This window comes from Clupea harengus, chromosome 4, assembly GCF_900700415.2.
Source record: "Clupea harengus chromosome 4, Ch_v2.0.2, whole genome shotgun sequence".
NCBI classification, from domain to species: Eukaryota; Metazoa; Chordata; class Actinopteri; order Clupeiformes; family Clupeidae; genus Clupea; species Clupea harengus.
In genome coordinates, this window is record NC_045155.1 from 5,686,389 (window position 1) to 5,710,543 (window position 24,155).

The 24,155-nt window shown below is 42.8% G+C and overlaps 1 protein-coding gene and 1 non-coding gene across 16 annotated transcripts; both read right to left on the bottom strand.

Moving 5' to 3' along the window:
- Positions 1–1,921: 1,921 nt before the first annotated feature.
- csde1 (cold shock domain containing E1, RNA-binding) lies at positions 1,922–22,577 on the bottom strand. 15 transcript variants are annotated; one of them, XM_031565901.2, is made up of 24 exons: positions 22,467–22,577; positions 18,030–18,867; positions 14,679–14,903; positions 13,620–13,818; positions 13,235–13,344; positions 12,549–12,635; positions 12,189–12,286; positions 11,940–12,057; positions 10,345–10,473; positions 9,916–10,041; positions 9,579–9,794; positions 9,232–9,372; positions 8,131–8,169; positions 7,674–7,850; positions 7,283–7,294; positions 6,878–6,892; positions 6,252–6,359; positions 5,823–5,998; positions 5,572–5,684; positions 5,202–5,321; positions 4,879–5,057; positions 4,491–4,654; positions 3,961–4,093; positions 1,922–3,785 (listed from the first exon to the last, which is right to left on the bottom strand). In XM_031565901.2, exons 3-24 carry the CDS (start codon positions 14,871–14,873, stop codon positions 3,738–3,740), a joined length of 2,703 nt encoding a protein of 900 aa, XP_031421761.1. In that variant the 5' UTR covers positions 14,874–14,903; positions 18,030–18,867; positions 22,467–22,577; the 3' UTR covers positions 1,922–3,737. The 15 variants fall into 15 exon arrangements, with proteins under 15 accessions (XP_031421761.1, XP_031421760.1, XP_031421756.1 ...); XM_031565900.1 differs by having other exon boundaries at positions 12,537–12,635; XM_031565896.2 differs by having other exon boundaries at positions 13,178–13,344.
- LOC116220404 lies at positions 11,287–11,419 on the bottom strand. Its single transcript, XR_004163644.1, has one exon. It is a non-coding gene; the product is annotated as a small nucleolar RNA SNORA14 (small nucleolar RNA).
- Positions 22,578–24,155: the final 1,578 nt, after the last annotated feature.

A 24,155-nucleotide genomic window follows, 5' to 3' on the forward strand; every position in this document is an offset into this window, starting at 1 on the left:
TAGTTGCCTTGGGAGTCGTGGCAGTGATGATCAGGTGAATGACAAGAAAAAGCGAGCAGAGGCCAAAGCACAGAAGAGCAAGAAGAAAGACCCACAGGCCAACTTGCCTTTCCTGAAAGTGGAGGAGCTGCATGTCAAGGCCAACAAGGAGGTTGAAGAGGAGAAAGAGGAACTGAGGAAGCTCACCCTTCTCCAGCAGTCCAGTCTTCTGGAGCTCCAGTCACAGATAGACACAGCAGACAGTCAGATCAGCAAGTTGGAAGAGTGGCGGGCAAAACAACTGGCAGAGGAACAAGCAACCGAGCAAAAGGCAGAGGCCCAACTGTGTCTGCTTGAAGAGGAAGCAGAGCAGCTAGACTTCTGGGAGAATGAGCTGAAGGCAGAGGAGGGGTTTGAGAGGGACCTGCAGTGGCAGTTCCTGGAGCTGAAGGAGGAAGCAGCCGATTGCAAAGCCCAGCTCCAGGAATACCAACGCAAGCTTGAGGGGCTCAACTTCAGCTCTGGTCTGGCAAGCCTCTTCCCAAAACGTGAGGCCGGTCCAACGCAAAATGGTGCAACCGAAACACCAAATAGTCACAACATACACTCTACAGTCCTGCATTCTGTGTGCAAAACAGAACTGGGTAAGAACACAGGTCCGAAACAGAACGTAGGAAATTCAGAGGGGCAGTCTGTGGGCTCAAAGCTCCCTCGTGTGTTTGTCGCTCCGGTTCGAGCTACAGACTCTAGGATGAGCGAGAGGAGCCATCTCAGAGAGTGGTGGACACGATGGTCTGCCAGTCAGGGCTCCATGGCAGGGACCAAACCCAAAGCCATTCATCGCTCAGAGATCACTATACAACTCAACAGCACCCGGGTCTGAGGGACAGGGGTTCATGGCTACTCAGAAATTGTTCTCCAAAAGCAGGCAGTTTAGATTCGGAACACCTTTTGCTCTGGATATCTGGTGATATCCCATTATATAGCCTATATCAAAAACTGAATCCCACAGACTGCACTTTTAAAGAGACGATTAAAAGACCAATAGAGTGAAAAGTGAAAATGTACTTAATGTACTATATATTAATGTAATATATCCCTGGCGTAACTTGTGGCATATCATAGTGAAGTGTGATCTCTGATTAGTGCAATGGGTTAGCTTTGGAGATAATCATGGCATAGCAATGCATAAATACCTGGGAATCTGTGTGAAGCCCCTTATTTCATCCTGTGTAATTAAAAATGTAAAACTTTGTATAATAAATATATATTTTCTGAATGAAATCCTGTCAATACTAGCCTGGTATAACCAGACCACACCACAGATACTTTGGACAGATAGGGTCTGGCCGTGTGTCATTGGGGATTGTTTCCCAGTCAGTGTTGGTTTAAGTGGTTGCCTTTAACTGATCGGCATTGACCAGAATGGGGTTACTATACTTCCTCTATTACCACTACAGGTGCAAGCTGATATATTATCCCAAAATATAGTTTCCCAAATGTCTTTGCCCTTGATGAATAAATTTACACATGCACGCTTTCCATACAATCCTTCACTGTCTGCTAGCATTGCTACAATGGTTTGTATCGCTGTACATTTTATTGAAGAGAATGAATTGTTAACTGTAATATCCTTGATTTTCCTCATTAGCCCACCACATTTCCGCATGTTAAAGAAAACCATTACATGAACTTGTACCTAGCCATGCATGTTTTCCATTTCATAAACGTTGCTTTGTGATGTCTAAACAAATGATAATCATAAACACACACCTGTAATCATCAGTGTCGAAGCAGTGTGACTTATTTGTATGAAGCTGGACGAGGAGGAGAAAAAAAAAAAAAAAAAAGCACCCCCCTAAGTAGGCATCTGTGGGATCTGGCTGCTATACTGTTTTCTAGCTCAACTGGCAGCCCAGATATCAACAGCACTGACGACACATTTTCATTTTCATAAAACGTTTATTTCAATTTTTTCATTCAAGACCATTAACAAAAGTATATAGGGGAGACCCCATATGCAGTTAAACTGGAGCTTAACATGCTCCAGCTGAAATTCAACTGACAGTCAGACAGCTCCATGAGTCTTCTGAAGCACAGCAAATCCCCACCAATGCCTTTTAAACCACACTAATTGAAATCCTTATGATTTTGGTGTGTATTTTCTATCTGATCTTCAGTCAACCATTCCTTTTCGTTATTCCTCATTATTATCGTCATGTTGTGATGTTTTAATCTCCCCCTAAGCGAAAGCACACATTACATACAGTATATGTTTGACCAACCAGAGTGCATACTTGTATTATTTCTACTGGAAACAGAAGCCATCCTATGATTGTTTTTTTTTTTTTTTGGCGGTTGGCTGGGGTTTGAGGATATATCTAATTTTTTTGTTGTTTCATTTATAATTTTAGGCACCTTATTCTTATTTTAGTTATTTCATAAGCAGACTTTTTTGAGTTTAAATAGAACAGAGAAAGATGTGCAAAGAAAAAAAAAAAAAAAAAAAAAAAAAGGTACATCGTATAAAAGTACTGATGAATAAAAGATGCCATTTGGAATTCTGCACCTGGGAGAGGAAGGTCTGGACAGGGAAGCCTGGGAATACCTAAAGGCATCAAAAGGTTCCAGAAATCCAACCAAAATCGGAAACTCAAACCAAACTTGAAATGGAGAAAAAAAAAGAAAATGTATATAATAATAATAAATCATTCACATTGTTTACAAAACAACAAACATGAGCGTTGACCTCATGACACAGTGTTTCCAGGTCAGGGGTCAAAGTTGACAAGGATCAAGGGGGTGTTAAAAACTGCTCTAAAAACTGAGCAGGGAGAACGCCGCTTCCTATGCATAGAATCTCACGCACAATCGCTTTGCTTTGATTGATCTATGAAAAACACCCAAACATGGGAGATTAGTTACAGCTGAACAAAAAAAAAAAAAAAAAAAAAAAAGAGGAAAAAAAAAAAGAAAAAAAAGAGAAAGAAGGAAAGAGAAAAAGGATGTTTCTATATCTTTATCAAACACACACACGCACGCACACGCACACACACACGCACATATAACTGACAGGTTTAAGCAGGTGCAGATTTCCACACATGGAATCAGATGAGTTTAGGTTGAGAAGAACACATCACCAGAGGAGACTAGATCACCCAGAAATTACAGAGGGAGCAGAACCCCACGCAGAACAGTTGGTCTTTCTTTCATCTCAAGAGACAGGTCTCCCTTCACATTTCATACCCCTCAACATCTCTAACACACCACGTCCACAATTCAAACACACTCACGCACACCCAAACACACACAGGCACACACACACACACTCAGAACTGGATATCCTCATTAGAGCACAGTAATAAGCTCTGCAGTTTGCTAGTAGACCACACTTAAGAGAGGGGAGACTAAGGAATGGGGAGGAGGGGGTAGGATCATAATATGGAGAGGATTGGGCTGCAATGACAGGACAGGGAGAGGTGTTATGCATGCCAATAATATGCCAAGCATCTGTAGTGTGTTTGCAAATATGTCACGGAGGTGTGGCTTGCGTGCATGTGTGTATGGTGTATGTGCGGGTATCTATGTATGTGGGTGCGAGTGTATATGTATGAATGTATGTATGTGAGAGACAGAGGGTATTATGTATACAGACACTATATATAAATGACTGCCAACCCAGACCCTGTCCATAGCCCGATTGCTCCTCTCCTATGCTATTGGTTGGGAGGGGTGAGTAGGGGTGGGGCAAACAGTCCTCAGTCCATGACGCCAGGCTGACGTGCCTTCCTCTCAACACTGAAGCCCTAATAGAAAAACAGACAAAAAGCACACGGTTAAGGGCGTTCAGACTCGCTCATTTCAAAACACACACATTCACAGCTAAGGCACCGGTTGAATTCAACTAAAAAACAAAAAATGTTTGACACAGTTCACCCTTACTGGGTCTTAATCCACTTTGCTGCGTGAATGCGTGGTTACCTTTGAACTGTCAGGTCCACGGGGCTGCCTAAGGATGACTAGGCGTGGGGCACTGGTGTCATCCAAGGTGATGCTCTTCAGGCGGTTCACAAGGCGCTCAGGGCGGGGCGTGGCTACTGGTTTTGGGCCCTCACTGTTTTAGTGGACACAGACCAATCAGCACTCAGAATCAACAACACAACCATCTATCCCTTCACCTACTCATTCATTCATAATTTCAATCAATCAATCCATTAATAAATCCAACTATCAAGGTTCCTGAATTCAAATGTTATTGTATATCATATAGACAGAACGTATGCTTTCAATTACTACGGTCATCACCTTCATACTGATCTCAAAGCTGTACAGCAAGTTAAAAGGGCTGATTAAACTACAGCTATATGACCAAACCCTCACATATCACATCGCTGCCTTAAACTTCTAATTGAAAGGCTTTAAAAATCAAGATTAACACTAAATTACCATAAATCACAACCACCAACAAAAAATACAAATATCCACTGGACCTCTGCCCCACACTCCCTCACCTGACTCTGCGCACGTTGCAGGCGCTGCATTTGCCGGTGCGCTGGTTGAGGATGACTGAGAACTCCACCTCGTCTCCTGTCTGCAGCTCTAGTCCGTCCTGCACCTCCTTCACGTGGAAGAAGAGCTTCTTGCTCTCGCCCACCTCATACGTGATGAAGCCAAACTGCAACAGAACACACGAACACAAGATTAGAAAAATGCCCACCAAACATAAAAGCTCAGTGTCCTCACACAAAATAGCAGTGCCTATAAGCAATTCTGCAGAATTGGGCCGTTGCCTTGATATAATGTACTGATTTGCATACACATTGTATTTCTGCACACACATGCTCTCAGAAACACACAAACACACACACTGAATTTGGATAGTGTAAAGATCTCCTGTACCTGGTCTTTAACGCTCTCCACTAGAGCTCTGCGCTGAGGGACGATGTGGCAGGCCATCTTCTGCCCAGTCTGGGTGATGGTACAGAGCTGGAATTTCACCATCTCTCCTTTCTGCAGACAGTCTGCCTTGCTGGCCATGCTGACAATGCCAAACGGGTAGCTCTGGCCCTTAGTGGCACCTTGGATAGAGACAGACAGGAGACAGCAAAGATTCAGCACAGTTTTTATATTTTTGGGTTGTTAAATGTCTGAGGCAAAAGGCCCTTCAAACTAAATGTACAGTTGTTATTAGGAAGTGAGATGCATTAGAATGGATCTTTTACCTTCCTCTGTGACCTCAATAAGCCCCTGGTATTCTGTCTGAGATGGGTCCACACTTCGCAAGGGGCGAGTCACTTTACCCAGTAACACTGTTGTCCCCACATCCTCCCCAATACCATTCACTGTGAGGGCAGAAAGACAAGAGATCAACAAAGGCATGAACTCAAAACAAAAAACACGTTGCAGGATATAAACAGTGAAAAAATAAGAAGTTATTAATCCAGATACAAAGCCATCGATAAGGTAAGATGATGTGTGGGAGATTACAGATGAGTAAAACATAGAACAAGAGAAGGGAGAGAGTGCAAGGCACAGGTGTGATTGTGGGACAGTGCCCATGCAGGAAGAAAAAGAGCTCTGATCGCTCCTTACCAGGAGCCATTTTGGTGACCTTCTCAGCACTGACTTTGTTTCCTTTCCCCTTGGACAGCGTGTATTCCACCGTATCACCCAGTTCCAAGCTGTCCACGTCTCCACACACCTCACTGCGCACGCAGAACCAGCATTACAACCAGGAAGACAACCATCACACAACTCCACTAAGCCAAGAGGAAGACTAGATATGTCTTAAGAAAACTTGTTCAGCAACTGTTAATTTCCATTTGTTTCACGAGTTTGCATACCTGTAATGGAAGAAGATCTCCTGGTCATGATTGGCCGTCTCGATGAAGCCGAAGTTGTCCTTGAGTGTGGCGACGAACCCGAGCAGTCTCTTGGAGTTGACGGAGCGGTTGAGGATCTTGATGGAGACGGCGCTCTGCAGGCCGGTCCGCTTCACTTCACTTATGCTAAACTCCACCTGCAAGAGAATTCAACCAGATATCAGATACAGCCGGCCCAAGACATTGCAAGAGAGACGTCAACACAGAAATGAAGCCATAGCAATAGGTAACCCTTAAAAATGTTCCACAAGCTTGGAAATACATTGAATACATACTATTCTGGCTACTCGTACATCGCTGCTGGTCCCTTGACACTATAAAGTAGCTACAAAATTGCCACCGTATTGCACTGATAACACACTTTCTTGATGTTGAACTAATGTTTCCTACCTTGTCTCCTAGCTGAGGGATCGCAGCTCCCTCTAGGTCTTTGATATGGTACGTCACAGTCAGCTTCACGCCGCAGTCTTCATAAGCGACAAGACCTTCTTCAGCATCCTGACCAAAAAAAAAAAAACACACCAAAACTACGTTTGAGAGACTGTCGCGTGTTGGGGAAAATTCAAAGACGGTCTCGAACTCTGGCAGAAAGCAAACCGTTCCCTTCTGGTGTTTACAGGCTTGTCAGAGTGGTGTTGGTGAGCAGCCAGCTTGTGTTAGACGGCTGAAAGTGATCCGTAAGTATGGGTTAGCCATGACTGGCTGGGCACACTGACAGCTTTAGAGGGTTCCCCGGAAACAGAGTTCACACAGTTAAACCATCTCTTCACGCACACACCATTAGTAGGAGCTGAAATGTTCTTCTCTAGTTACCAGATTCAATTTCCTTTTGAACACAAATAATTCGTGGCGTCTTTGTACAGGAATTAATAGTGTAAAAGTATTGCATGTTACAAATCACACAGTGGTTTGCAACTACACGGGGCATTCCAATTAGTGTAGCTATAACCATGCCACCACCCCTGCTGAGAGAGAGCATCACAACAAATATGAGCCTTGCACACACACTCTATTACCTTGTCTACTTTACCCTTAAGAAAAAAAAAAAAAAAAAAAAGGGAAATTAGGGATCTGAGCATTTAAACAATGCTGGTCTGTATTGACAACCATGTGCGTACTACAAGAGTGTGTCTGTAACAGCACTATGGTGGTGGATGTGTCAGAAGAAAAAGACTTATATTGGCAAAGGGTTAACGTCTTTTTTTTAATGCAACATAATAAAGGCAGTCGTTTTATGTTCACGCCAAACAGTGTGAATAACAGGTCCGGTTTAAGATTTTGTTTTAAAAGTCTGCTTGCTCCTGTAGTTATCCGAAATATTGAAAAAAATAAATGTAACCAAAAAAACCTTAACATAATATTCCAATGAAAAGCCTGACCAATGAAGCGGTGGTAACGGCATGCACAGAAAGGCATCCTACCTTGTCTTTTTTCTAACGGAGCAGAGAAGTGAGACCCAAGGGGGAAAGGAAAAAAATAAATAAAGTAAAAAGTATTAGAAGACCGAGGAGCGGTGTAGAAAGAAAAAAAAAAAAAAAGAAAAGAAAAAGAGCCTGCACTATCTTAATTATTTGAATCCACAAGGAGTCGAAAGATTCTGCCTTTTCAAAATAAAAAGCTGATCCTTTGAAAAGCTAACAGAAAGATGCCCTCATCAGCATGACTCGCACACAACACACGCAAAACAAAGTGAACTAGACAAGGTCTTGTTTAAAAAAATAAAAATAAATAAATAAATATTTTAAATAAAACAAAAATACATAACCATCATATTCTAACGCTTCTCTCATGTCCCGTCCCCCCCCTCCTCACCTTCTCCTTGGTCTTGCTAGGGCTGGCGTTCTTGTTGGCGAAGGAGGATGTGGCTGGCATGGCCTCCTTCTCCACCTGTCCCACGAAGCGCTGCTCAGACTGGACGTGGAAGGACACGGTGCCCTTGGGTAGCTTCTTGATCCGCACGGCATGGTTCCGCTGGGCAGACAACATGTCCTGCAAGAACCCGCACAGGAAACACCGCTCAGTTACAGAGTTCCCCCAGGACTGGCTACCTTAGACATGCATTCACCTAATGAAACCAAACTACTCATTAAATGACGATGATTTTGTTTTGCTGATGTTTTATGTGGTGGAAAGGCATCTTGAGTGAACCCTGCTGTGCCATTTATTGCCTTATTTCTTCCCTGGCTTAGCAATGCCATCCAACTGTCTTACTGTAGAATACCTGGTTTCAAGCTCTTACTCTCACATATAGCCTCACAGACTTGCTTACCTTATTTGCAAGCTCCCCACTGCCTGGCCTGACCTCTTCCTGCCAAGATATGAGACCGTAAACATGTCAACTGCATCAAAGGCATCTGTAAGACATTGTCTGTCAGGTCGATGGGCAGCAGCTTAAGTATCTCACCTGCCAGGAGGCTCATTAATCTCTTAATGGTCACTCTACTCTACACATCAATCTGCACCCCGGAGTGATGGTGAAACACTCAAAGGGATTTTTTTCCCCCTTTCCTTTAGTGTGCATGTAAACAGTCCGCAAAGTTACAAAACCCAAAGTACATGACAGAGGGAGTAACACTCTCCCAAATAAACCACTTTCTCAGCTGCCTGAAATGCCTCCTTAAAAATTCCAGCCCTGTTCCTTTGTTACAAGATGATGCAATCTCGCAACAAAATCCTTACTGCCTGCCTAGCTGACCAATCAGAGCACACTGGGCTCACTGGAAGACACAGGAGCTCTAACAGATCATTTTAGACAGAGGGTGAAGAGAAATGTACTGTATGAGTAAAATAATATGTTTCAGGAACATTGAAGCATGTTAATATTTTAGCAGACCCCCCCCCCCCCCCCCAAAAAAAATATGAACATTGAAAACAACACATAATGGGCCCTCTTTAAAAAAAAAAAAAGCAGTTCGGGGCACAACATGGTGTATCCCAGACACTGACGCAGGTGATCTTGATCACAAAGTGCCAGTATGCAGCTGTAGGTTTTTGCTTCAAACCAAGCATGGGCTCACTTGATGAAACCCCATCAGTCATCTGTTAACTGAACCCTGTATACAAATGACTGATGGGTTTCGTTTCAATGGATGCAATATGGTGTGCGTGTATAGTCGGGCTGACAACAAAGTACCACACAGGCCCTTCATGTACAAGAAAGCCTGTACATGACATGGCCAACATGAAGGGTGCCCTGGATATCAATCCCCTCTGAAGTAGGAGCATGATCAAATACACCTGGCTCTGGCACAGAGATTCCCCTGAAGGGGATTCATTAGCGGAGACGGGTGTACTTGAGCTAGCGTCACTGAACTAAGAGAGATGGATGTCCTGTGGGACTTGGGGCAATACTTCAACCAAGCTGACTCACGGGAACAACGGTGAACTCCACTTCGTCAGAGATGTGCAGTGGGCTCTCCTCCAGCACCTCGCTGAAGTGGAAGAACATCCGAGCGTCCCGGTCCACACACTTGATGAAGCCAAAGCCGTCCCGCATGGCAGCGATCACGCCCTGTGTGGCCAAGGGAGAGGTACCAGAACACGGTCCTCTAGCATCAGTAGCTTTCAGGGAACTTATGAGGCTACAACTCTATGAGTCAAAATGTTTTATCTATACAGCAATCAATCGAGTTTAAACTACAAAAAAAATTTAAAAAAATCATTGTTTGACTGCTTTTGATCGAGGCAGATATGGAAGATTACAGGGAAAGAGCTTACCATCTCTCTTGACTCCTTGGTGAAATGGAAGGTGTCGGGGAGGATCTCGATGTTAGTGGCTCTCTCCAGCTTGTCTCTGCGGTCCACAGAGATGTTGAAACGCACATGATCACCATCCAGAAGGGTCACCTTGGACTTGGTGTCTTTCTCCCCAAATGGAAGCTCCTTTTCGGTGAAGTTGACTCTAGCACTAATACGTCCAGGCAAAGGATCATTCTGAAGAATAAGAATACAAACGTTAGCCATTTATTTTAGATATTTGAAAGTAATAGTGCCACTGTGGTGATACCGATAGTGCCTAGTGGCCACTGTGGTTAAAAGGATATCCGATTCACACCTGATTCTTGGTCGGGACCTTGGGTATAACTTTAGCGACGGTTCCGTCAAAGTGCTCGATGCTGATGTCTTCAAAGATGACTGTTCCCTGAGGCAGCAGTCTCACATCGGTGGCCACCTCCTTCCCCTGGGGACAACATAACAGAATGGAATTCAGTGTTTACAGAAGGCTGAGGAAAACGAAAGAAAATGTTCTATACAAACATGCAGACAAATACAGCAGTTACAGAAATAATGCTACATTAGGTGACTATTTCAATTATTTTAAGTCTTTTATTCATATATTTGCAATACTAGAGCTTTGTGAGTTCAGAGATAAATCAGATTCATGCTCGTGTTTCTAGTGTCTAGCTCTAGCCGCAGGAGCTAGAGCTATTGGAACAGGCAAGGTAACTGCACAGAGACCACGTCTAGTCACACCCTCCCGTACATTTCTCTCTTTGATGGTGAACTCCACATCATCCCCAGCTTGCAGTGCTTCTAGGTCTCCCTTGAACTCGCTGTAGTGGAAGAAGATCTCCTTCACCACGTCTCCTCGCTCGATAAAACCAAACGCTTCCTGGAAAGTTGGGTGAAAAAAAAAAAATTGTTATTGACCATGGATAGCAATCAAATATCATTTTGTTATTGTATTTTATTGATTTGAGAGCAATGTATTCACATACAGAAATAGAATCAATACAAATGCATTGGGTTACCCATAATTTAGATGTATCAAGTATTACTAAAAGAACAATGATGGGATGGCAATGATGAAAAAAAAAAAAAACACAAAACAAACAGCCAAACAAAAAGAAAAAAATTAAGGGCTGTTGGAGTGGGTGTGCGTTGCTTGAAACGTTACGTAACTACGGTGATAATAATCTAAGAATTTCACCCAATTATGCAGGTCGTCACCCTGTCTTTCTGCTAGCCTGTAAAAGTTATTTCATATGTGGCGACCCTGCTCAACAATATCTGCCATTCCCCAAGTGAGGGGGCTTGGGCAGGCCTCCACTGTTGAATTAGTCATTTCTGACTCATTATAACAGCAGGAGGACTCCCTTCTGTCTGAGGCCTAGGTGGGGATCTTCTGTGGTAGATGAATCCCAAAGAATATAGAGTCTGGGGCAGTATGGAAGCTGAAGTCCAAGTACTTCGCTTCATACAACTTCTGCATCTTGGAGCAGCTCCACAGCGTGCGAACCAGCAACCCTTCTTGTTGACACCACCATGAGCTAGAGTATCTTTCAATTCAACCCTACATCATTTGCTGGGGTGCACTTGAGTTTTTGTTTTTTTTATTTATTTATTTATTTTTAATTTTTTTTAAAGGCTGTTAGGATCTTACACATTCATGCACACGCTACAGAAAATACATTGTCTTTAGGAAATATGTTCTAGAGGTGAAATAGTAGAGAGCCACTGCAGCAAGACCCTCCACTTTGAAAGTTCTAGAGTTGATCTTGCATTCTTGCTTATCCCAAAAGCTACACGCAGCAAACGGGGGGTTTTGAAGATTGCAGTTGAGTCTTTACTTTAAAATGTACAAGCCTTGCACGAATTTCGGATGCTTGGTTTGGGGGACAAACCTTTCTACAAAGCATCTGGGTAACATGCAAGTGGTGTTCAAGTGGACATCAAAACAGATATTTTCTGTGAGTCTTTCCCCTCACTTAAACATTTGAATGATCTTGTCTCTTATGTCTTAATTTCTTGTTATTTCACAACCTGGCTGACAACCCTTTGACAAAGTTGTTTTCATACCCATAGGCAGAGCTCTTTTTTAACCACCCAATTATGAGTGATGGCCAAATAAGTGCCACCTCTATCATTTGTGAATGATCCATCATCTGCATTACTCTGGAATTCAAAAGCTCAGGGGTTTGAATACCTATGCAAGTATGCAGTTTGTTATATATTTTTAATATATGCAATTATCTTTTGTACTTGATAGTGACTTTCAGGGGGGTTGAACACATGGCACTACAGCTACAGCTAAATAATGTAATGCTACATGAATGTGGATGCAAACAAGACTTTTACCTTAGTAGCACAGACGACTCCCTGGCACCTCATTTGTTTCTTCTTGACCAGAACAATGTTGCGAGCGCTGACTGCACCGGTACTGCAAACATAGAGGGGCCCTGGGTCAGAGTGTGGTCTTCCCCAGTGAGTATTGAATGATGAAATCACTGATTGATTGATTGACAGACAAACTGATAGATACATTGATGAATAGATTATCCTAGAGGCAAAGAGCTGAAAGACTGAGTGGATGAACCCCAAACATACTGTTTATTGGTCTCCATGTAAAAGCTGACTTTGTCTCCAGTATCCAGGTGTATGTTTCCCTCCACATCATCGGGTGTGTATGTCAGGTAGAAAACCTCCTATAGGGTGCAGGCACACACACACACAAATAAGCACCAAAACTTCAGGCTTGTGGTTTATTAAAAGAAATTCTGAAACTTCCCTGGTAAAAGATCATCTAATTATATGAAATAACCATCTAAGACTCCCAAATTCCCAACATGCATCTACAAATATTTGCCACGTGCAAGTAATCCAAGAGACATTATGTGGAGTAATGTCAATGTCATCCATGCGAGTGAATTCATAACACGGACACTGGATCCTCACCCGGACACTCACCCCATTCCTCTCATAGCACACACTGCCAGTGGGTAGCTGGCCTGGTGCAGATTTCCCATCCAGGTGAGTGGGTATGGCTGAGACTACCTACAGACCACAAACCACCACACAGGAATAAATGGGTTAGACACCGCACAGACACACATGGACTAATGTAAAAAGTTAAAAAAAAAAAATATATGAAAAATACAAAAAGGACAAACTGATAACGCAACACAACATGAACAATGCCACTTGATGAGCTTGATATGATTGTCTTATGCTCCACACTGATATCCAATTTGATGCCATGTGAATTTGCTTAAATTAAAACCATGCAAAGCCCCAAGTGAGACAGAACATAAAAAACGTCACAAAGGTCCAAGACAGTCTGGCCCATTGTAAAGCCTGTTCAGGTTACTGCACATATAGAGCACATCAATTAGCCTTATGAAATTTGGGATTTTTGTCTAGATCTGTCAACTAAAAAAAAATAAATATATAAATGTAAGTTTAACAAAAAGATTTACAATGAGCCTGAACGATCAACCAAACAAACCCACCACACAAACACACGCACTCCACATACATATAAACACAGACAGGACAAACACATAAAACAGAACCAAGAGTAAAATGTGTTCCTTAACTGGATGTATATAACCATGCAGCTTAGTAATGGGAGAGGCGTGCAAGTCAGGCCCCACCTGCCCAGAGATGCGCTCCTCGGGCAGCACCTCAGGCTTGATCTTTACCAGCTTCACAGCGATGGGCTTGCCGGTGCGCTTGTCAAGCGACACCTCAAACTCCACATCATCTGGAAGAGGGACGGGGAGAGAGAGAACAGGGGAAAACAAAAAAGTGTTTTAGAGGCGTATGTCTAAATTGTAATGGCCATGAATGTCACTCCTTACCTCTATGGTCAAACCTCTATGACTTGCAAAACCATGGACTGACCATCATACACCCCAAGTACATTTAGTTGAACAACAACAATGAATTACTAAAATCACAACAACAGGATGCTCCATGTTTCATATAAAATAAAAAAAAACATAAAAGACACCCCACACTTCAGTCACGCCCACTCACCTCCTATCTTGAGCTCCTGCAAGTTGCCGTTATATTGGGAGCAGTGGAAGAAGAGTCGGGCCTGGCGCTCAGAGCACTGGATGAAGCCGTAAGAGGTCAACAGCTTCTCCACCACCCCAGTCTCCCTGATGCCGACCCCGGAGCCATTAGCAAAGGCAGTGTGGCCATTGTTGTGAAGCAAGCTTGGATCAAAGCTCATCTGTTCAGACAAGGGAGCGGAAGAATGGTGAGATGTTGGACATTAGGTGCCGAGGCATGTTCACTAGTTAATTTCAAATTAAAAAGTTCAACGGTATGAGTGGATATGACCAAATGAAAACATTTATGAGAAACCTCTTTAAATGTTTTAACGGATAAAATGAGGGTTTAGGATCTTCCCCTGGGCAACACTGTGGTATTGCACCGACAATGGTCAAGTATACTACAAACGAATAAAATCACAAAAAAAGGCATCACGAAATCTGCTCATACAAAACAAGGTTAACACTTGATTGACTGACCCACCGAGCCAACCAGAGATTTCCAGTACTGTCTGCCTGCCCCAGTCATAAACAATGCAAACACAGCTGGCTACCCTTTCATGCGTCTTCATGTTGAATCAGCTCATCCGCCATCACCCAACAAAACATACCACACCACGCAGTTCTAGTGTGTTCACCACAAATTCATCCATTGTTTGACATGCATGGGTTATCGTTAGAGCTGTATATTACTGTTAGCAAAAACTATCGTCCAAACAATTGTTTTCCGTTAGGGGTAAACGAGACATGCAAAAACCAAACACCTGTCCAATTAAATACATCAGCAAGAGAGAGAAAGAATTAACATCAAGGTTACCATGAGAGGGCACAAGTCCAATTGAACACCACACCTTGCAATCACAATGCCTCTTCACACCATGGGCCAGCTAAGAGAACAAAATGTTACCCTTCAACCAATCCAAATCTTTGGGGTGGAACACGTGCGGTTAGCAACCAATCAAAACCCAAACTGTTAGGAGAGGGCACTCTTCAGTGTGTCTGGGAGGCAATTCAGACCTCCCACCTCGTGCCCACTTACTGATCTTGGGAACTGGGGGGTCCGCTGACGCTTTTTGCCCCCTGCTGCCCGGGAGGTATGACAGGACATAGAGGCAGAACGGGGGATGTGCATGGGGGTGGTGGGCATTGCCGTGGCAGGGGCAGGGGTGACGGGGGCTGCCGTGGCATGGGAAGTAGAACGGGCTGTGGGTGGTTCAGAAGACCCTCGCTCCATCTTCAAGAGTGGGGCAAGTTCTGGAAGGCACTGTCAAGGCGGGGCAAAGCGGTCACTTTACAGGGCCTTATACTTTTACACAGGGGGGGGAAACTCAGACTGAATGGTTTACCATTCAATGTTCACCATCCAAAATGAACGACTCAAGCCGGTCACGCAGCGCAGCTTTTATTCCCACTATGTGACATTAGGGGAAGTTTTGGGTGATGACCGCAAACTCTGACTTATAAGAAACGATTCGCCTATCTTTCAATTCAACTACATTATTCTACTGATCCACCAGAGGTAGCAAACAACAGTGATGCGATAACCAGTGATCTTTCTGTAACCGCTACAACTTATACAACCAGAGAAGAAAAACACACAGACTGATCAGGCTCTACTCAGATGGAGGTGAAAGAATAGCCGGTTGATCCACTCTCATTTGCAAGGATGGCTAAGATGGAGAAGAGGGTTAATGGGGGTCATGGGGAATCGAGAAAGAATGACACAGACAGACAGACAGAAAGAACAAAAAACAACATTCCTGAAATTACACCCTAGGTGTAACTAAAACAAATGTTGAGGACAAGAGAGGCCACCTGCTAAGACCGACTAGAGAAGAGGTGGTTAGGTGAAAGGGCCTAGACCAGCCTCGACCATGGGCTCTCAGTAATAACCGCTTCTTGAAATTAAATTACTTCAATCATTTTTTACGTCATGAGAATTTAAAACAAAAATACTCCCTATTTTAGTTTATTTGTATGTCTCTCCTCCCCCCCCCCCCCCACAGCTAGGATATTTTTGGATTAGCTACCTGAGATTTGGCTGTGAGACTTTACAGTTAAATATTGTCCAAGTTCCCCAACACAATTTGTAAATACAAATCTGTGCATAAAGGTGCAGACTACGGAGTGACCATCAGGTACGGGCTATGAAGCGGGATAATCAAAATGTTTTTGAGGTTGGGGATTTTTACCCATTCTAACAGTCCTCTCTAAATGAACTATGGGCACTTAAGGCTGAACACACACATACACCCAGCCATGAAAATCATAACACACCACCCCCCCCCCCCCCAAGTTTGAGGAGTCCCAAATTCTTACCAACTGCTCTTGATAATTCTATGCTTGTCGGGGCACCATAATAAACTGTGTGGTTATTGTTTACCGTTTGCCCTAGCACATCCGTTCCAATCCTGAGCTTTCTGCTGAGCCGAGGCCAGTCTCTGAGCCCAGTGGGATGGAGAGGTTAGGCCAGACAAGAGCAGTGGAAGGGAAGAGGGCGGAAGAAGTGACGGAGTGTTGGATGGCGGGAGGGAGGGAGGACGGTAGGTAGGTTGAGAGGTTGGGGAGGGGAGGAGGGGTACGGGTGGGAAGTGAAACTTACGGATCGGCCATACGGGGACAGGCTGAGTCCGACGGGGGAGGTGCTCAGGTCGGCACTAACAAACGCAGTGGGTGGCGACGCAGGCAAGGTAAACTCAACAAAGCCTTTCCAAGGACTGCCCATATTGTTCCATTAAATTCAGGTCTCCACCTCTTGTTTTTTTTTTTTTTGCTTTAACTGGGTGGCTTGTTCGCTTAGGGTGCCAAGACGTGATTTTTCACTAAAATTTCAATTGGTTAGTATTTCTTTTTTTCCGTTTTTGTTTTTTCACCTGACCAGCCAAGGCCACACCTCTGGATTTCTGCAAAGGTGAAGAGGGAAGGGGAAAGGGGGGAGGGGGGTCACAAATAAAAAGGGTGGGGAAAGGGGGAGGCAACAAGAATAGCCATTGAGCAAAGCGGAACAGTCACAGGAATGGACCGTGGGTTCCTCTGAGGTAAAAGATGACTAGTTAACACACTGTTATGAAGGCCTCAGAATGGGACAATTGACAATAAGTAATTACCCATCACTCTTAATCTTGACTGCACATCATTTTTTTTCAAATGAAACACTCGACACTAATGTCTGGGGACAACTTTCAGAAATGTTGGCAAACCCGAGACAGGCATGACCATTTCTTTACAACATTCCCTCATCTTGGGAAAGGCAGTACCATTTAGTAAGTCACCATTCTGTATTTTATATTGATCTTAATAATCCAAACTCCAACCATCCTGTAAATGTTTCCCACCCGCATTTGAGCCAAATTCATCTGTTGTTGTCCCCTGACATACAGTGTTCTACATGCCTGTCCCCTTGATGCACTTTACTATATACTGGGCATTAATAGTCAATTCAGTTCATTTCCAACTTGAATGTTTCTGACATAAATTAAGCCATCTCGATCACCATAATTTACTTATGGTATGTATTTTGTACCAAAACCCAGACACATATCACTGCTCCACGTTTATATAAATCAGTGGGTCCGACATTAAATCAACAAGAAATGTGACCACCTTTGAAAAAGGCACTAAAAACATAAAACAGGGTTCCCCCTCAATCAGCCCTTGTGAGAAGGACATTTACTGGTTTTAAACAGAATGCATTTGCACTTAATATTTAGTTTTGAGTATGTCTACTCGAGCAATACTCAAGGAATCTAGGTCGGCAATCTCACAAGGTCATGCCCTGGAACATCATGTGTAATATGATTTTGTTTTGCATCATAGTCTTGTTACTTTATTGTTTGCTTTGCATTCATAATCAGACACTGACCATGCACATATGGGAAGGTGACTGTTCAGAACATGGGACTCTGAAAAGAGTCGTTTTTGAGAAAGCCTGACCAGTGGATGTACTGGATTTCACTTCCATATAACATAACCAGCCTGTCCAAATCTTTCTACCTTACTATCTGAAGGTTCCTTGTACAGAATGAATTCATTCTTATCCTTCTTGCATCACATTTGCAACCAATCACCTGTCACTGGTGACATTGTGCTAGGGTTAGAAGTGGAGTATTCAATGGGTACTTTAGAATACTCCTGAGCTGAGGACGGGAAACCGTTAAATTGGCAAAAATGAATTCCAAAAAAAAAAAACTTCAGGTCACAGAAAGGTTGGCTTGCATGTGCCAGGACATAGAGGGCATTTAAATGAACCATACTGGAGTCCAGAACTCCAGCACTATGTTTAACAAATGAACACAAACTTGAAGGATGTCCGTAATGACTCATATGGTCCACTCACTCACATCAGCTGGCAAGACTAATGATGGTGAAATGGAAACGGAGAGGCACCTACCTTGAGTAGAGGTCTTGTTGTGTTGTTCTGTCTTGGACACCGACCGTGGCACTGCTATTGCAGAGTTTCTGTTCAAACACGCGTGCGCACGCACACTCACTCACACACACACACACACACACACTCGCTTATGTCAAGTTTTCTGGCACGTGTTCAAATAAGGGTTGCAAAAACAAGGACACAAAAAAAAAAACGACACAAAAAAAAAATTAAGCTGAGAAATTAAAAAGGAAAAAAAAATATATATATTTATATATATATATAAAGGCCAAAACGTGGGGACAGCAACTAGGCTTCCCACAGAAAAATGAACAGATCTAGAGGAGAGAGAGAGCAGATGAGGAAGGGACAAAGAGGAGGTAACTGAAAGATAAAACGAGCAGACAGCAGCCCTCTCCGCACTCTGGATGAGACAGAGGTGCGGTGAGGATGAGAAGGGCTTGGAGCAGCGTTGGGACGTGTGCTTTGTCAAAGCTGTTGAGTAGGCACAAACTTCTTGTCTCAGATCTAGTATAGTCTTTGCATTTTGCTTTTGTTGGTTGTCGTCTGTGGCTTAGGTTCGTTGTCGGGATTTCTTTTCTTTTTTTTTTGTCTTCGTTGTCTTCTTGAACTTCTCGTTTCTGTGGGGCTTCTCTAGTCGCAGATCTTTGGTTACTTTGTCTGGTTGCTTCGTTTTTTTCCCCCTGTTTCCGTTGTGAAGTGAAGTTCTTATCCTTGGTCGTCTGAGTTGGTTTGCTAACTTTTGGGATGGTTTTTCCTTGAATTGTTACTTCGGTGTGATCTGAACTTGAAGTAGCAGTTTCAGGTGGTACAAAAATCAGTTCTGTTTCACTTCATACTGTAAAGGAAAGAAGAAAAAAAAAAAAAGGCATTAGCTGACAACCTTACACAAGCTTATCTAGTTAGACGTTCAGTATCTCAAAGACAATGAAACAGACTATACTCAAAGATATGTGAAATCATACATGTATATCAAGTAATACTCAGCTGAAATGGAAACAAATTAACCACATACTAGAAATCACAGACATTGTGGTTACAAAGTACATACAGAAAAGAACATGAAATATGAGGCACAAACCAATACAAACATAACTCCCACAGGTCCTTCACAGCAAAATTATACATCCATTGTGTGAACAGAACCCTTATGTTCTTCACCCACAATCCCCCACCTAAAAATAAAGTGCGCACAGCTGCCCCCTTTTGCTTGAGAACAGGCCCCTGTTTTGCAGGGCCAGCTGCCTGGATGCTCCCTGCTAGGCCACAGATCAACAAGTAGATGTGCATACCAGCCGGCGTGAGGGGATATTTATGGAGGTCCGCCGCTCACTGCTGACCACTGTTTAATTTCGTCTTGTTGATATACCACTCACCCTCTGCTTGCTGTTTACTAAATGTGTGTGTGTGTACGACAACAGTCCTGTGCAGAGATCTTTGGCGATTGGTAACCTTCATTTAATAGAACCTCACAATGAATTCTGTTTTCTGTTAACTGGCATGAAGACATTTGACTCAAAGAAAAAGCTGTTAAATGACACCCTGATGATGTTGCAATGAGTAGCTGCACCACAGCACAAGGCTCATGAGCATTCAAAAACAAGGCCATGGAAAGGGGGTCAATTTCACAAGTAGGGAATGGAGTTTTAAAGGAGTCTTAAAGGAGAACCAAGCCCAGCTATGCTCTCCATAATTAAAACAGGTTAATTAACCACAAATGTCTCCATTATAGAAATGCTACGAAGAACGTGAGCTGACAGTTATCAGGATGAACACAATGAGATTATGTTGACAATATTTAGGGGTTGTCTAAATTGAAGGCCCAATTTAATTTGGAAATGGACCAGAACAGCTGCTTGAAATCAGGCTCCATTTAAAATTCAGGTTGTGGTGTTCGTTGACACGGGGAAAGGGTAAATGGTTAGCAGGATCCAAGTTAAAGTGGGGCAAAGGTCTGGGTGGTATTTGTAAAGATTCGTTTTCGCTACGCATCAAAAGACTGAACTTGTAATTTCAAAACTTGAGGTTTGACCATCACTCGCAAACAACATGCATCGATGTATGGTTTACACTTAACGTACGTACAAAACTGGTGTCAGTACGTTTACATGGTTTATTAGCCAACAGCATCGAGTTGGAACCAGGGGCGGAGATCCCATTTCATTGTAGGGGGGGACAATACATTGTCAAATTTCAGAGTGTAATTCCGGGGGGGGGGACATGAAAAAATTGCTTTCACGAGAGCTAGCATAAACTGCTAAATACCGAATTATCTTATCACATTTACAAACAGAAATTCGAAGTCATTTTAGAATGATCTAAACAGCATTAAATGTACTAACACGAAATATCTATTCACAGACAAATAATGTCCAAAGTTCAAGAGAACTTGATGCTCAAAATAAGTTATAAAACAGCTCAAGAGGGAATTGAACTTTCAACCTTTTGATTACAATACGACTTCTCTACCTCCTACGCCACTGTCACTCCATATTACTATACCAGCATAGTTCATGGACCGCAGAAAAAGATGACATTAATTTAATTTCAGATAATTTAACAAATCTGGAGAGGCACTGAGATGTAGACCTACGTTTATTAACTAGCATGAACCTGCCCTGACAGGACATTGTCCTAGACTTAGCTAGCTATCTTAACTGTGTTAATTACCGGCATGCGTGTGTTATCGGCAAACGTTCACGTTGTCATGCCAATCCATGAATAAGCTTATGTATACTTGTGCATATCGATTGGAACTTCGTAAATGGAGTTTAGAAAAAAACTTCTTCTTTACATGTTCTTACTGCGTTCGAGAATGAGATAAATCTCGTTACATATCGTGTATCATAGCGGCAGCGACAGGGGACAGAGGAGGAAACAGTCTGACAATCTGACCGTGTAGGCTACTGGGCTGATTAACTGAAACACGGAGCTGCCGGTAGCCCTGCCCGTTGGAAACAGCATGTGAACCAAACCACTTTGAGGAATAGGGGGAACATGATTTTTCAATACTTAAAAACACATTTTTTTTACGTCTATAATTAGCACCGCTTGTGTCGTCGTATTTTTATTTAAAAAAAAAAAAATCAAATTTTTTTTTTTTTTTTTAGTTTTCAATGATTGTTGGGGGGGACAACTTTATGGTAGGGGGGGACACGTCCCCCCCGTCCCCCCCGGGATCTCCGCCTATGGTTGGAACCTTAGAGCGCGTGTTTTCCAGTTCCCCGTGACGCAGTCAAAAAACAGCCGCATACCGAGTCCGCCCACAGGAACCGAATCGGGATTGGTTGTTTTTAGTGATGACAGTGGATAAAAAAAATCCTTCACAGTAGATAACTCGCATGTCGCCAGACGCAGGTATCAAATGGCCAGATTCATCATAGAAAGCCAATGCATATTGGTGGTACATTTTGATGACACGTGAGGCATGTGCAAACAAACTCGGAACTTGTTGTCAACATCAATTCAACACCGCCAGCAACCAATTGTCAACTGTTACTCTGCACAGTACTGGGCTTTGTGAACCCCGATAGAGCCAAGAGCAAAGCAGCTCCGTTTAACTAACTTTAGCTCGCTAACAGTTAGCTAACGTTACCACAAATAACGGGTGATCTGTCTATAAAATACGCAGCACCTAACGTTAGATAATTAACATAGTGACATCAAATAATATCACTAACATTAAAAGTTATACCATCCTGATTTGTCGAAATCTGGTGGGGGAAACATGGCCTAGCTAGTTTTCACTCTTTGTTAACGTCAGGGCTCTACATTTTCGTTAACATGATTTACCACGCTAGGCTAGCTGACGTCTAACTGTTGTCTGGGGCCCTAGCGCCCAGCCTAGCCTGCTACCTAAAATGCGGAGGATTAAAGTGTGACAAACTGTCATGGGTGAATTTCTATTGGAATACGACGGTAAAGAAAACGCCGTTAACTACCACTTTTGTTAATGAACCTGACACCTAACGTTACACATCAAATATCTATCCGTACCACAAACAACAAAGGAAATCAAAAAGGGGGTTTCAAACCTCCGGTTAAAGAGCTAACTCAGCCTGCTAGCAATCAGAGTTATGCTCACATGCTAGACAGCGTAGAGAGAAAAGCTAAGCTAACATGATAGCTAACGTGTCTCGACCACGAAGTCAGTTCGATTCGACGTTGTCCTTCAGATGTCGGGGAAAATAAGGATTATTTTTAACGAAACAGACTGACAATTACTGGCTAAGACTAATACAATCGCCTTGATTTATGATGGAAAATGAAACACTGGAAACACAGCCCCCACCCAGGCCTCGGCGTCTTAGGCAAATAAATAGTTATTTTCACATTGTTGCATTATAACAGACAGAAATAATTGACAAGTTGACAGTAATCTTTCCACGGAATACATATTAAACGAGATTTATAACCATGAAATAACCAAAAACTCACCCCAACAGCTTTCAGCACTGTCACCAGCGCCGCCATAAGCAGCACGGCACATTACGTAGTGAGGGAGACTGCGACGTCTCGCGATATTTCCTGTAATTGTGCGAGTTGCGTGCGTGGATTCATTTTTGGATGCCGGTGCTTTGTTTTCTGTGTTGTTCAAGTGAAGTCCATTATTCTCTAAAACACAAGATAAGCCTGACTGCAGAGTGACTCGCTCTACAAGTTCACTATTTGTCTGTTCTTGAACGGAATTGAATTATTTCTGGTAACTGGTTTTCTGAGACATAAGCAGGGTGATACTAAGCCGTATAAAATGAATAACTATAACTAAACGCAAAAGGCCCTTACAGCATTCACGAATTAACAGTTACATTGTTTTGTTTTCTTTACAGTTTTCTGCTTAACAGTACAGTAGTAGCCTACAATTGACAGATATTAGGCTACAATATTTGCGAACAATATTTAATCGTATCTTTATTGTTCTTATAAGTGATTGGTTAGTAAGGTAAATAAAAGTCTACAGATTAAGTAATTTTGCTAGGATCCACTGCATCGTTTGTTCGCAAGGGGGCACAACAATATTTTCTGTCCATTTGAGTGTCTGACGTAGGCGGATGCGGATATGTTTCTATTTGGTCCGTACTAGACATTTCAAACCATAAGTTGTATTTTACAACTCTTTTACTGTAAACACAAGGAATGGAGAAAACAGAGTATCCACCCGAGGCGTTTTAAGCGTTAGACCATCTCAGCAGTAAAAGCTAAAAAGCTAAAGTTCAATGGAGTCTGCCTACGACCGATTCAATTATTTTGACTTCGAGGGTAATGCCCGTTTTCAAGAAGGTTTAAGAAATATCCAAGAGAGCAGTGCAACAGAAAATATATTGAAGCTTAAAATCTTTTATTATAACAGGTATGTAAAGTCTTCAGATATCGTACCAGTCTGCTGCGTATGTATTTCATGTGGTGACTGGAATTTGGCTACTGTTGTTTGAATGTTTTTTTTTTTTTTTTCAACCCAGATTCGTCGAGCCTGTTGACCTGGACGGTTACAGACAATGGAGTCGCTGTCGTAATTCACTACCAGGTTCCAAAGAAAGCCTACCAGCTTGCATGGAATCCCGTCATTTGGAAGTCATGAACCATGACACTAAACCCATGGAGCAGCCTGACTACGAACAAGTGCTTTTTGATTCTGCGGACTCCTGTCAAAGCGAGCGAAGTGACAGTCTGTCATTTGCAGAGGTTTTCCGTCTGATTCAAGAAGGCGAAGAAGTCCCAGGGATTCAGACACTAGATATTACGCCGTGCCAGCAAACACCAACGGTCTCACAAATGTCACGAAGGTTAAAACCATGGGAAAGGGATCATACCTCCGCCATTTCAGTGTCACCAAATGAATAAAAACCAAGTTGTTTACTCTCACACTTCAATCCAGTGTCATGCTCTGCTCATGAAAGAATGATCTCTCAGTCGATATACTCAACCTTACAATCACCACCATGAATACCAAAGTGAACACCTCACAGGTAGCCCACACTTCCAAGTAATAAAGTAGGCTACCATAGTAGGCTAAACGTATTTGTATGTATTTATCTGATAACTGTTAACAGGTGGCTCAGATGGGAGGTGGTGCTTCTATTGCAATTTGAAATATTTAAGATGTATTAAAATCGGATGATAGGGCAA

What these genes read in the sequence shown, in the direction of transcription:
- csde1 (XM_031565895.1), bottom strand. Translation starts at nt 14,873, where the DNA reads ATGGAGCGAGGGTCTTCTGAACCACCCACAGCCCGTTCTACTTCCCAT. An exon ending in TCACCATCAAAGAGAGAAAT is followed by an intron (nt 10,042 to 10,344) that starts GTACGGGAGGGT and finishes TGTTGTCCCCAG; the next exon opens with GGGAAGGAGGTGGCCACCGA. An exon ending in TGCAACGTGCGCAGAGTCAG is followed by an intron (nt 4,094 to 4,490) that starts GTGAGGGAGTGT and finishes CCACTAAAACAG; the next exon opens with TGAGGGCCCAAAACCAGTAG.